Source organism: Pinus tabuliformis, chromosome 6 (assembly GCF_031772625.1).
Source record: "Pinus tabuliformis cultivar Carrire ecotype Pingquan chromosome 6, CPIR1, whole genome shotgun sequence".
NCBI classification, from domain to species: Eukaryota; Viridiplantae; Streptophyta; class Pinopsida; order Pinales; family Pinaceae; genus Pinus; species Pinus tabuliformis.
In genome coordinates, this window is record NC_142292.1 from 2,103,247,589 (window position 1) to 2,103,261,307 (window position 13,719).

Consider the following 13,719-nt stretch of genomic DNA (forward strand, 5'->3'; position numbering starts at 1 on the left):
GCATCTATACACATAGCATCAGTATCATAATCACCAAGCTCTTTAGCCCCATATGGTATATATGTTACAAGCACTTCTAGCTAACCTCCCATGAGACTTTCATTTATTGTCTCATCGACATCCTCTTTGTGTAGCTCCCTCTACTGTTATGATGCTTTTTCCACCATATCTTCTATCAACAAATCCATATGTTGATTTGAACTCTTTATGCAGTCCATGAGACTCTCTGATAGTCTCTCTTCAACATCTTCCTCATCATCAAGGACTATTCCCTGCTCTGGTTCAAAATAGTGAACTAATTCAACTTTAGGCTCAACAGGTGCTTCATCTTCCTCCCTAGCTTTCTAGCTTTAGGGGTCTTCCTCTTAAAATCTTTTTTCTGACAAGTAATTTGGCCTTCTTCCTTAGGTCCCATCTCTACCTTTGGTATTCTCTTTCAAGCCTCATTTTGACTATGTTGAATCTCTCCTTCAACTCATAAATCTCCTTTTCAATTTCTTCTTTACTCATGCCATTTTCCTTGGCATGCTTCTCCCTTTTGTTATGGCATCCATGAGAACTGGTTAGTAGTGGGTAGTTCTTAACCAAAAGGTTCCCAAAAGGGCGACTTCGGGACTGATTACAGAGAAAGGAGAATCAGTACCTGGATGGCCCCTCTTACGTGGAGCCGATTCACTGACCAAGCTTCCTACTCCACAGTCTACATCAAAACAAACATCTGTAGTTGAATGGGCACTACAGTTGCCAAATAGGCTTACACAGGCAACTGGAGAGCTTCATTTGAAAGGACAGATTATGCAGAAGGTTTGCAACTATGAACATGAAGCTCGGTCTTCAAATGAGGTAGCACCAATTGAAGCATGCTCTAAAGAAGAAGGGTTTCCTTGCAGTCAGCAGAATGATTCTGATCGAGAAGAAAATTGTTTGGCAAGGAGATTAGAGTTCCTTTGTCAAAGTAAAACCTGCAGGCATTTTACATATCAGGAGTTGCAATCTGCTACTTCTGGTTTTTCAACAGGTTGCATTTGTAGTTTTCCTCATGGAGTTTTTCATTTCTGTGCTTCTGTTTTGAATGGGAAATTTCCCTTGAAATGTATATTAACCTTGTGAACTCAATTCAATTATGTAACATCCTTATTCTTGCAGGGAATTTTATAGGAAGAGGAGGCTGCAGTAAGGTGTACAGAGGATTTCTTCCTGATGGACAATCGGTGGCAGTGAAAATCTTGAATTCATCATCCAAAACAGAGCAAGAGCTTCTTTCTGAAGTTGAGATTCTTACTCTATTGAAGCACAACCATGTCATTACACTTATCGGTTACTGTGCAGAAGGCCTTAACCGCCTTCTGGTGTATAATTTTGTATCCAGAGGAAACCTTGAAGAGAATCTCCATGGTATATACTCAATAGTATTGCATTTTAAGAATCATGAAATCGTGTAGAAATATTAAGCAGTAGTACGTTTTAAGCATCATAGTGTTATGTATTGTATGGCAGGGTCTTTCATTTTCTCTTTTCTGAGATTTGATTATAGTCCTAGCTATTGACTATGTATATATTTTTCAGGAGGAGAGGAAAAGCCAATACTTCCTTGGAAAGTGCGATTAAAAGTGGCTGTAGGAGTTGCTGAAGCATTAGATTACTTGCATAATGGCTTTTCTCAATCTGTCATTCATGGAGATGTAAAGTCTTCCAATATCTTGCTTTCTGAAGAGTTTGAACCACAGGTATAAATCTTTTTACTGCAAGAAGAATCAAGACTAAATTGCACAATTCAGTATTTGAAGAGATCTTAGTGATCTAGACTTGTAAACTGAAACTTGGAATTCTGCACTAATGAAAAATTTCCACAGAATTAATGTGCGTGTTATTGTAATAGTTGTCAGATTTTGGGCTAGCAAGGTGGGCACCAACATCTTCATATATCACTTGTAGCGATGTTTTAGGAACATTTGGGTATGTAAGCATCTTCCCAGTTTCGATTGGCCATTTTCAGATTAAAGCTATCCAATTTGTAAATTCACTAATTGTGATTGTAGTTTGACAGGTATCTTGCTCCAGAATACTTTGTTTATGGAAAGGTTAATGAGAAGACGGATGTGTATGCATTTGGTGTGGTCCTTCTTGAGCTAATAACTGGAAGGAAGCCAATTGATACAACAAGTCCCAAGGGTCAAGAAAGCCTGATTATGTGGGTAAGTCCTGGTTTTTACAGTTGACTCTCTTCTTCATGTTTATTTATATTGATTATCCTTATTAGGGGCTCATGTTTAACCTTCTGTAAATGTTGAAACCAGGCAAGACCACTCTTACAGGATGGGAATATGGAAAGTCTTGCTGACAAATGTTTGCAAAATGTTTATGATACAAATGAAATGCATAGAATGATGCTTGCTGCTACGCTTTGTCTAAGGGAAACATCTCATTACCGTCCTTGCATGAGCCGAGTAATTTATCTTCCTCTATTCATTTCTATATGCTTCAGGGGCTTGTTTTTACTACCTCGTGTGTTTTTTGAGGGTATTCTTTACCTGCAAAAATTACTTTAGGGTGCAATTTTTCTTACATTTTCTTTTAGCTATAAAACACTCTATGTTAACCACATCTGTTCATCTCTGCTTACTCTTTAATACCAAGATATGATTAATGGCAGATTTTAAAACTACTACAAGGAGAAGATGAGAGGACTGACTGGGCGTGGTGCCAGAATACAATGATCAAGGATATGGATACTTCAGATGAGGATGACATTGTAGAAAATCAGGGGGGGCATGATATACAAACCCATCTCACCCTTGCCATGCTTGGGGTGGATGATGATACGGTATCACTTAGTAGCACAGATCATAGTGTGGGCATTTTTCCAACAAACAATTCTTTGGAAGATTACGGACTGCGCCGATGTAGCAATTCATCAAGCTTTTAATTCAAGATTAAAAGAAGTGAGTTTCGTTGCCAGCAATACATTTGTTTATGGTTGCTTTATAAGTTTCCCATGGCCACAGTGGTTTCATATTCTTATATGGCCAGGAATGTGACGTATTATGCTAGACCTCAAAGAATAGCTAAGGATTGTATGGAAACTAGGGGATTGAACAATAACATTGACTTCGTTAAAGCATTCCTTGAAGTTAGAAGCAAGCTCATGGGCGGAAAGGAAGATCAAGATGTCAGTACTCCATTATCTTGGCTGCAGATCTGAGCAATGTTTGACTAGTTGGCATCTTTTGTTCGCATGCTGATTTTTTCAGTGTCGTGTCCACATTTCTACTTTTTACTGTCAATCTCATGTAAATAGTGAAAATGGATCTACGGTGTTCATTACACTGCTCTGGGTAGACAAGTACCAAGAAGAGTAACTTTTTGGTAATGCTACTATATTGTCAATTCAGAAGTGGTGGAGAGAACCGTAGAAAGAACTACCCACTACTAACCAGTTCTCATGGATGCCAGGTTGATTGATCAAATGGATCAAATGTGCTGAAGCTTGAGATCCTTCTTTGATGCGCCATAAGGGCCATGCCTGATGCGTTTTTGGTCTAACAAAAGGACCAAGGGTTCAAATAGTTAATGGTTAGCATTCACCAACTATTAAAACAGAGTAGCCATGTCTAATTTTCAAATTTCATTTATAACACTAGCAATTTTTATTGCATAATATCAGGAATGAACAGATGCAGGGTTTGATTCAGGTTGAATATCACAGAAGACAATGCAAAGGTGTACCGGTGAATACTATGGTATTAATGAGAATCAAAAGTTAAAAGCTACACAGTAGAATGCATTTATTCATCTTCAAGGATATCACAGCACACACCACACTGCATTTTCACTTTTCATCCATAGAAATGTTTCCATCGATGGAAGGATTTATGGTTAACAATAGCAATAACTAAAGACCTTGTCACCATACTAATGTGCATATTCATCACTTATTGTAAAGGACTGAACCTAATTCTTTTTTATTTAATTACCAAGCCATAATCATGACAATATCCACAAAATTCAATAAGAATGGTTTAGGTTGTGTAAAATTCCACCACTATATGTTCGTGGGTCATATTCCTTCCATGGTACCATTTTGCTACATAATAACATGAAGAGACAGGTACCATTCTGCTGACTTAACAACATACTAATCTCATCACTAAAAGAATAATAATTGTAAGAATCTAACAGATTTTGCAAATATATGAGCTCAACTTATAATTATATAGTATTTATATTTTGGCAATTTTTTATTGCCATGAAACGCTGCTTCTCGAGTTCAGGTAATTGCAAAGCTGTTCTCTAACATTACACCTTAAAAAATTCAGCCTTCAAATCCAAAACATTAAAACTATCCTACATCTCTAACTTCAAAATTTTTAATGCCTACACCTTTTGTAGGGAAAAAAGAAAAGGCAAGAAATACAATATGAAACCCAAAATTTGTTCAAGAAAATAAAGCTATAATCAATAAAAAATAAATAAAGCGTATGGCATGGTCTGCTGAATCATCTGAGGTGCTCAATTATCCTCAGCAGCTTTGGAAGTCTCAGATGCCTGTAATTCACCATCATTTTCCAGCTTTTGGACCTTATTTGATCGTTCATCTTTGGCAGATCCATCATCCTCTTCAAACCGTCTGTGTTTCTTCTCTATGCTGGTACCATTCCCCTTTGTAAAGGGCTTTCGACTGTTAGATGAGTGCCTGCCTCCTCTACCACGGCCACCTCTGAAATTAAGGGTGAATGGTCCCAAGTAAGTAAGTTATTTTAAAATCAAGTCATCATCAGGGAAAACTCTAAAACTCCTACCATTGAAACCCAATATAGAGACAGTTTTTAGGAAAATATTTTGATGGACAGCATTGTGGCATGTCATAAATAAGCATCCACATGGACTTGTTCTAGGGTAGTTTAAAATAACTTCTTGTTTCTTTTGAATAAATCTTCTTGTAATACTAGAGAGGCCACTCAGTTCTGGTGATATTTTCAGTGCTTTGTTTAGTTATGTGAATTCGTTAGATGCAAAACAAGTATTGGTTAATTTCATGAAAACCAATCTGCAGAATTGGAAATGTAAGCATATGTGCATGAATGTAGTAGAGAAAGGGGTACTGTTCTAATTGAAGTGAGAGTGAAAGAGACCTTTTGAAAATGTTATTGTTTCAAGCAGTTGGAACGGTATCAGTAGGAATCAGTATGCAGAAATTAAACAGAATAAATGGGAATCAAGGCGAATCAAGCCTTGTATTGCATATCAAATCTAATAAAGTACCAATGATTCTACAGCTCTGGTTAAGTACTCAATAGTGCTTCCAAGGTTGCAGAACTTCAATCTACAGTCATAGATATTGAATGGGTGTTTGCAGTTATATTGTTCCTCTGCCAAGAACTCTGCTCTTTTGGACCTCAATTCCCCTCAAATAAAAATGTTCTGTTTAATTGGAACTTATTTACATCCTAACATGCAGGTCGATTTCTCCAAGAGAATGTACCTGGACAACAAATGATATCCAAGTTGAAATCTTAACAATGGAATTAACTAATTATTTTCAATCGATTTCCTTCATTGTTGCTAGTTGATTTTTCCTGGGATTATCGACATCTCATTTATTGGGTTCACCTCACCCTGATTTGAACTTCTTTCATTTGAATCAACTTCATCTCTGGTTAGAACATTTTTTGATTGATTTCATTTTCCAACAAATGTGGTATTTAAGTTACTTTCTTCTTGCAAGTCGATTTTACCGTTATTAGTACACTGCTAGTAGATTTGTTTGACATGATCATTTTCTTCAATTTCAGGGTCGACTAGCTTAATGATAGTGTCCTTTTGCTTCAGCTCATGTTCATTCATCAGTTCTCAATTGATTCTCTCTGTGTTCAAAATGGATTCAAGTAGCTTAGGAATTACATCGATTTCCATGTTCATTCATCAGTTCTCAACTGATTCTCTCTGTGTTCAATGGATTCAAGTAGCTTGGAAATCACATCAATTTCCTTTTATATTGTATTAAAATGTACAGGAATGTCATAGTGGAATTGCTTTCCACAACAATACTTCTTTGTAACTATGGACTTTATCTCAACTCAACTGGATTTCATTTCTAACAAGAGATTTCCTTAATAAATTCCTCTTGACAAATTTTTCTGTTATAAAACTTTGCAAAAGCATACCCTTGGTATAGCTCACGACACAAGAAAATTCATTTTTGAAGCATAATTCTTATACTTGCAACTTTCATTTCTCTGTATAGACTTTCTAGAAAATAAATTGCGTGTAAAGAGTCTATATTCCACTCTTGGATTCATTTTGTTGGAGAGTTATGTGAAGGACTAACGAACCTAGTAGTCACAGGACGAAACAAACCCTGAGGCAGTAAAAATTTGTGCATGGGTCCACATTTGCTCCCGTTATGGTCCTTACAGAGAGTGCATTGAAGGTAGGTATGTTGCAGTTGGTAGAATATGACGAATGTGCTCCCTTCATGTTCTCTAAGACGACAACTTACAATTATTTGACAATTTCCTCATCCAAATGATTTTGAATGAGTAATTTCATCTAAATTTAACTGATTTTCAAACTGGGATTTAGTCTTCTTAATTTAACTGATTTTCAAACTGAGATTTAGTCAGTGTTATTGAGGAGTGAAATAGAAACTGATTTTCTCTTGCAGAGAATAACAAGGATTGGTGTGAGCTTATACTCTGCCTTATAGACCTTCAAATACAAATAAGCTCTTGTATCCCTATTTCAATCACATAATTTAAATGAATATAATGTCATTTTATTAGAAAATGCAATGAGTATGAAATAGATCATCAGAATGGCCACTGTAGCCCAGGCTGGTGAGAACTTGAGTATTTTATATCTGACTAAACACATGCACATGAAAAGAAACATCACCTGACACAGACATGAACAAGATAGAATCTAGATATTAGAATTTTGGGGAAAAACAATTGCGCCTTAACAGAGAGCTTCTTATCCTACACCACACATTTCACTCTTTCAAGGTGGAGTTACAAACTGAACATGCAATGACTGAGCTGCATGGTCACCAAAGTTGTAACACACCCAAAAAAACAATGCTTCATATCGGCTTCTCAATTATGTGTGTTTAGCATTAGTGATATAGTCTCTTCTGAACTTTTATTTAAAGTAGAAATTTGATTAAATTTCAGAAGTGCAAGAAATCACAGAAAACCCTCCGGCAGTAAATTGATAGGAGAAATCTTCAAAAAAACCTGGAAGTTGTCCTGTTCATATTGTCCTGGACTTTTCAGCCAAGTTAATATGTCTGTAAAGAATACTATTTTATCCTGAGAAAAGATTGACACTTTGTTTATCACCAGATGAAAATAAATTAGAAGCAAAACATCAAGTTGGTGACAAATCCAAAACAAGTTGCAAGACTGTAACCCGATCTGCAAAACATCAAAAAACTGATTGTCCCAGAGTGGGATGCACTATGGGAAGCTGTGCTGTCCCATCTTTTACTAGTGTCAGCTTCATAGCACCTGCTTCCATTTCCAGCAGCTCTGTCTTTAAGAGAGCATCGACCTCTATCTTGATAGTGTTGTCATCAAGAGATTTGTAGCTGATTTCCATTTTTAATCTTTATGGCAGCTGTTTATAGTCCTGTAGGACTGAAAGTATGGATGTTGCAAAGCTTCATTAGCTGTTATTCTTTTGTTTCCATCCACTTGTAACATTTGTTTCAGCAAATCCACACCTTCTAGACACCCAACATTTTTAACAAATCTTGTGAGGGATGGGAAAGGCTTTCCCGGATTTGGAAATATGATATCCAACTGCTCATTTACAGATTGCCCACGAAATAGCGGCTCACCGATGAACAATTCTGCCGACATGTTATTTGTTGCTTTTTTCTAGACTAGCTCTCACAAAGCATTTGAGTTGTTCCTGTTCCTGGTTGGTTTTTTTATAATTTTATAGACAGGTTCCATGTCGTGGAAATGTGAAAAAAGATAGTGATATTGCCACCATGTGGCTCTTATCATATATGGTTTTATACTTCTTCAAAAAATTCTCTAAGAGTTCACAATGCTAAAATTCACTAGGACTTTACAAAGTTTTATTATTTAGTGAAAGACTTGCCAAGTTCTTACAAGATTTTATAATTGAGTAAAATATTCGCCATGCTTGGTGAGAGATTCGCCAGAAAATTATATATACATATTATATTATTGATAAAATCACCTTCCATTTTTCCTATATACCATGGAGATTCGCCCAATTATTATATTTATAAATTTGGGGGGGGGGGGTTCTTAAAATTTTCCCTGGTGGAAATAATGTATGAAACTCTACAGAAAGAGATAGAGGAAAAGGAGCGATTGAAGCTTCAGTTGCGAGCCATGGAAGACGCCCTGGAAGCACTGAAGCACAACAACCAAAATCTTCAAACAAAGAATGCTGAGTTGAAGATGCTTCTACATGAAGAGAAAGAGGAAAAACAAAGTTGGCTACAACAGCTGCAAGCTAAGGACGAAGCCTTGGAAAAGCTGCAACGTGAGCCATGTGAGGTAAAAAGTAATTCTCTGAATTCATGTATGTGACTTGATGATGATTTCGATGTTTTTGAAAATCATACCACAGGAATTGGCTCCAAACTGTTGAAGAGAATGGGGTATGAAGGAAAATGCTTGGGTGTTAATGGCTGTTGGACACCTAATCCTCAATAGGTTAGTGTGGAAGCCGAATGGACAAAAGGAGTCCAAGAGACCTTGGGATGTGAAACCCAATGGTCACAACAATGTACTATAAATGTATATCAGTTGTTAATAAAATTGTATTGTCATGTTTTATCCTTCATATTGTTCTTGCTGCCCATGTGTGTTTAACATGGTATCAGAGTAGGCGTATTCCTGCCCTGCATAATTAATTTGAGCCATTTGTTTTATGGCCTTTCTGTGCAGTTTATTTCTGCCATGAAATTCATGAATATTTCCTCATGAATATTTCTTCAGCTCAATTTTAGCTGCAACCTGATTATACTGTTGCTGGTGTCTGCTCTCCATATAGAAGCACCTCCATACCCTTGACAATGCCTGCTGCTCCTCCATATAATTAGCTGCTCCTAACACTGCATGTGCTCTGTCCTGGCCTCTACCTCTGCCTTATTCCCCTCTGTCCTGAAATAACCTACCTCTGCCAGCGCTGCACATCTGTCCATATTGTCAATTTTTATAGCACTGTCATTTCCTGTTTTAGCGCTGAGGCTGACATGGAATCAAAGTACTGCAGAGATTCGCCACCATCGATGAAGGTCCAGCTCCTGTTGAATGCGTTATGTTCGAAGTTTGAATGCGTTATGGTTCGAAGTTGAATGGTATGCGTATGGTTTTTTGAATATTAACGATGTTGAATGAATGCGTTATGTTCGAAGTTGAATGCGTATTAACGCTGTCCATAACAGTTGAATGCATTTGAATATTAACGATGTTGAATATTAACGTTGTTGAATGGTAGTTGAATGAGTTTGAAACGCTGTGGTATTGAATGCGTTATTGAATGGTAGTTGAATGCGTTTGAGTATTAACGCTGTGGGTTTACTCACTGAAAAACCATGGATTCCACGGCTCTCTTAATCTGGAATCGAGTTTTCTTGTTCAAGAATTCGTTACAATCGTGATCTCATCGTCCTTGTATGGCACTACACCCTTCCGTTGCGCCAAGAGCGCTTCAAGCGTCTGCGACAAACTCTGTTTCAGTGCCCGTCCAAATCTGTATATGCGTTGAACTATACAGCGCTCTGTTGGTGGTGCATTCATCCCTGTCTGTTAAACAAAGACTGAGTTGTGTGGTGAGCATGGACTCTGGCATGTGCGTTGAAGTTGTTTTATGGTGTTAAAAACCATGTTGGTGAATTAATATATGATCTCTCTATTGTTCCTTCGTCATATCGACCACCATACCACTGCATACCACTTATCCCCGTTGAATCCCACATCACCGCACACTGTTACCATACGTTGAATGGTACATTGTAACATATCGTGTGACAATACACTGGATGTAAAGCTCCAGTCATACACAAACCACCATACATTGAATCTCGTAGTCAATACCTCCCCTCTCATTATAATACCTCCCACCGCTTCGGTCCACTGCAATATAATACCACCATACCACTCGCCCTTGCGGTTCGACTACCACTGTTGTACATCCACACCTTTTGACGTTGCCATACCACCGGTTTTCATATATTATTGTGTGTTTAACATATTTCCACCACTATATAACGCCTACAAATGTGTCGTGGAATAATGAAGGAGGAGAAAATGAGAGATGCACAAGTCTTGGGAATATATCGAAGGAAACTCCCTATGGTTTTTTCAGTTCTCTCACAACAACGGCGCCTCTGATAAAAGACACAGTGTAATATGCACATGGGGAAACTCTTAGCGTGGAAGCCGAGGAAAGCAGTTTGTATATGACTGTGTTAGTTTGGTCTCAACCTATTCAGATCACCCATAAAATCAGACCAGAGTAAGTGGCTCCTATATGGCATACGTTCAACAAATAGTGCGCATATAATTGTGGCCTCTAATCATGGATCTATTCTTAAGCGGAAGAGTTGTTTTAAATTTTATTATTCATTGCTGTTAACATATTGGATAGATTTGTACGGAAGGTGTTTAGTTCCATGACAACCAATAGTGGAGAAGATGCAGAGTTCAAAAGAGCATTAAAACAACGTTGTTCCATTTGATGAGTTCATTGATGCACTAAGAGCTGAACAAGAAACAATCAAGAGAAAATGGGCGTTGATGAGTAATAGCCTCAATAACGTCGCCATATTTTGAAGGAGTCAAAAACACTATTGGGCAGAAGTCTGGTTGGGAAATCCTTCACTGTGCATTCAAATCCTACTTTAATTTATGGTGATGTGTTAATTGATTTCCATGTAAAATGCATTAAAATAATTCGGTTGTGCGTTCTCTTTTGGAGGTTGAGCGTTGGAGTCACTAATCATAATATATGTGCATCTATTGAATATTGTGCATACACATTCGATGCAATGAAATTATATGTAATATGGAATATAGTTAGTGCAACTTTATGAGTTGTGATGGGTATGCGTTGATATTAAATGCCCATGACATGGTGTTCTGATAGCCATCATTTCTGAAGGAGTACTTGAAGGATCCAAGCAAGTTTGCAGTTGCTGCTGCCCCAATTGTGGCATTATCCATTATAGTTTCTGTCTACATATATATGCATTGATTCCCTGATTCATTTGCTGCACATTTATACAAGATATTGCTGTGTACTGTGAGTGGATATTACTTTTCTGCATTAAGTAATAATTGTGATCAGTTTTTAAGGTGTAAATCTGACATTGAAGAAAAATGGCCAGAATCAGTGAAGTATTAGAGTTCATGAAAACTCTTATACAATCTATTGTTGATGACACATTACAAATCAGCAAAGGATCTCTCTCAGAAATTCAGACATGTCTACAAAATGCACAGGAAAAGATTGATTTTTTGCAGCTTGAATCACAGCTACAGCAAGAAGAGCTACATCAAAATAGACATCATTCTGAACCTGTTTTTGTTCAGAACATTGATACAACCACCCATCAGCAGCAAGTCAATAATGTTACAGTTCATTCAAATAAAGCAGCAATTGTACATGCAGATGCAGAAACTCAGTCTGCACTTCCCAAGCCCATCATCAGACCTTGGGAACAACTTGTCCACAAAAAGCATAGAACTGGTCTTGGATATGACAAGGACTTGTCCTTTCATATTCCAAACTACTCAAAGCCCATTCAGTTTCAGAGTGCTGGATTTATTCATGACAGTTCACCTGCTCCTCATGACAGTTCACCTCCAGCTGTTCCAGATTCTACTCCTCTTCCACCGCAACAACAACAACAACAGATTGTGAAATGCCAACACTGTGACCGAGTTGGCCATTTGAAAGATCACTGTTTTGATCTTCATCCATGTAAGCACTATCATAAAACCAGTCATTCTTCACACAGATGCTTCAGAAACAAACGTCCTGCAAGAACAAAGATTCATCTTGGATGGATCGCTTCTTGGCAATGGGCATCAACAACCAAGAAGATATTCCAAACACATGTCAGAACTTGTTCCAGAGTATTGAACAGTCTTGCAGTTGAGTTTTCCCCATCATCTCACCTTGTATCTGACAGGGGGGGGAAATGATGGTCATCTACAAGCTTCAAAGTCACATCAAGCGAGCCTGAGCCACAACCTGCCACACTAGTTTTAGAGTTGTAGCCAGAGACAAAGATGCCCGTGAACATGCCTTCAGTTGGCAATCTGGGACACTTCCTCTAGCAGAAGACTTCAGCTTCTTGCCAATTTCGGAAGAATTCCAGGAACAAAATTGAGAACACTTCCTCTAGCAGAAGACACCAGCTTCTTGCCAGATTTGGAAGAGTTCTAGGAATTGCATTAAGCATTCCAGAGTTGTTGGTTATCCTTAAACCATCACAGGATGAGACTTCCCTTTTCAAGTTGAAGTTCTCCCTTTTATGCGAGGTGAGGCCTCCCTTTCATGGTTGAAGGTTTCCCTCTTTAAAACAATAGGATCACTTCCTCTAGCAGAAAACTTCAGTTTCTTGCCAGTTTTGGAATAGTTCCGGGAACTGCACTAAGCATTCCAGTGTTGGTGGTCATCCTTAAACCACCGCCCTTTATACCAACATTTCATAGAGCACATTCAGCCTAGTGCTGCCATGCATTTTTTGCACATTTTGTATTACAGATCTCTTCTTGGACTCATACATAACCCTTCGGATTAAGGGGGGGAATGTTGGACACCTAATCCTCAATAGGTTAGTGTGGAAGCCGAATGGACAAAAGGATTCCAAGAGACCTTGGGATGTGAAACCCAACGGTCACAACAATGTACTATAAATGTATATCAGTTGTTAATAAAATTGTATTGTCATGTTTTATCCTTCATATTGTTCTTGCTGCCCATGTGTGTTTAACAATGGCAAAGGCATTGTCAACCCATCAAAGTAGAAGAATTACCCCGTCAGGAAAGACTTGGGTATGTCAGAAATAAAGTTGGGGAATGCGCCAAGACAGCTAGCGAACCACCAACAACAGATGATGAGAAGCCCTCATCAGTTCTTTCTAAATCAAAAGAGGAGGTAAACGATGTTGATTTCCTTTCAGTTTCATCTTCACATAGTATGACTTCTGTTGGATATTTGGAGATCCCAATTATAGGGACAAACATGAGGCTCCTTACAAGGACGAAGCATGAGGAGGAAGAAAAACTTGGTGTTTATAACCAAGGCATAACTCAACCATTAGAGGTTGTGCAGAGACCTCAATTTGCAATCTTGGGATACACCGAGGGAGGGTGCTCGAAAGTGTCAGATGCTTCCGAGACATCGTTGAAATCACCAAGGAAAGAGAATGATGGGAACACATCCCCATCATCCCATGGCAGTGCCCATGGTAGGGAAAGAGCTGAGGCAAGCTCTCATCACCATACTTACACCAGAGACAGAAAGGAAAGGTATAACCACTCTCGATATTCGAATGTTCATTTCGGTTATAATCATGTTATTAAAGATGAACGTAAATCATGGAATAAAAAAACATGTACCTTTTGTGGATTACATAACCATACATTTTCTAAGTGTTGGAAAATAATAGCAGCACCCAAAAGGATGAGGCATGAAAGACCCTCTCAACAGCAGGTAAAGAA

General features: G+C 38.0%; 1 protein-coding gene across 1 annotated transcript; it reads left to right on the top strand.

The window, feature by feature from the left end:
* The first annotated feature begins 319 nt into the window (after positions 1-319).
* Positions 320-2,941, top strand: LOC149267655 (protein kinase STUNTED-like). The gene is made up of 7 exons (XM_089433789.1): positions 320-1,018; positions 1,147-1,395; positions 1,567-1,727; positions 1,880-1,956; positions 2,048-2,195; positions 2,298-2,447; positions 2,654-2,941. Exons 1-7 carry the CDS (start codon positions 796-798, stop codon positions 2,924-2,926), a joined length of 1,281 nt encoding a protein of 426 aa, XP_089289915.1. The 5' UTR covers positions 320-795; the 3' UTR covers positions 2,927-2,941.
* Positions 2,942-13,719: the final 10,778 nt, after the last annotated feature.

Coding starts and splice junctions, on each gene's coding strand:
- LOC149267655 (XM_089433789.1), top strand. CDS start 796: ATGCAGAAGGTTTGCAACTATGAACATGAAGCTCGGTCTTCAAATGAG. Junction 1,019..1,146: donor TACTTCTGGTTTTTCAACAG/GTTGCATTTGTA, acceptor TTATTCTTGCAG/GGAATTTTATAGGAAGAGGA. Junction 1,957..2,047: donor GATGTTTTAGGAACATTTGG/GTATGTAAGCAT, acceptor GTAGTTTGACAG/GTATCTTGCTCCAGAATACT.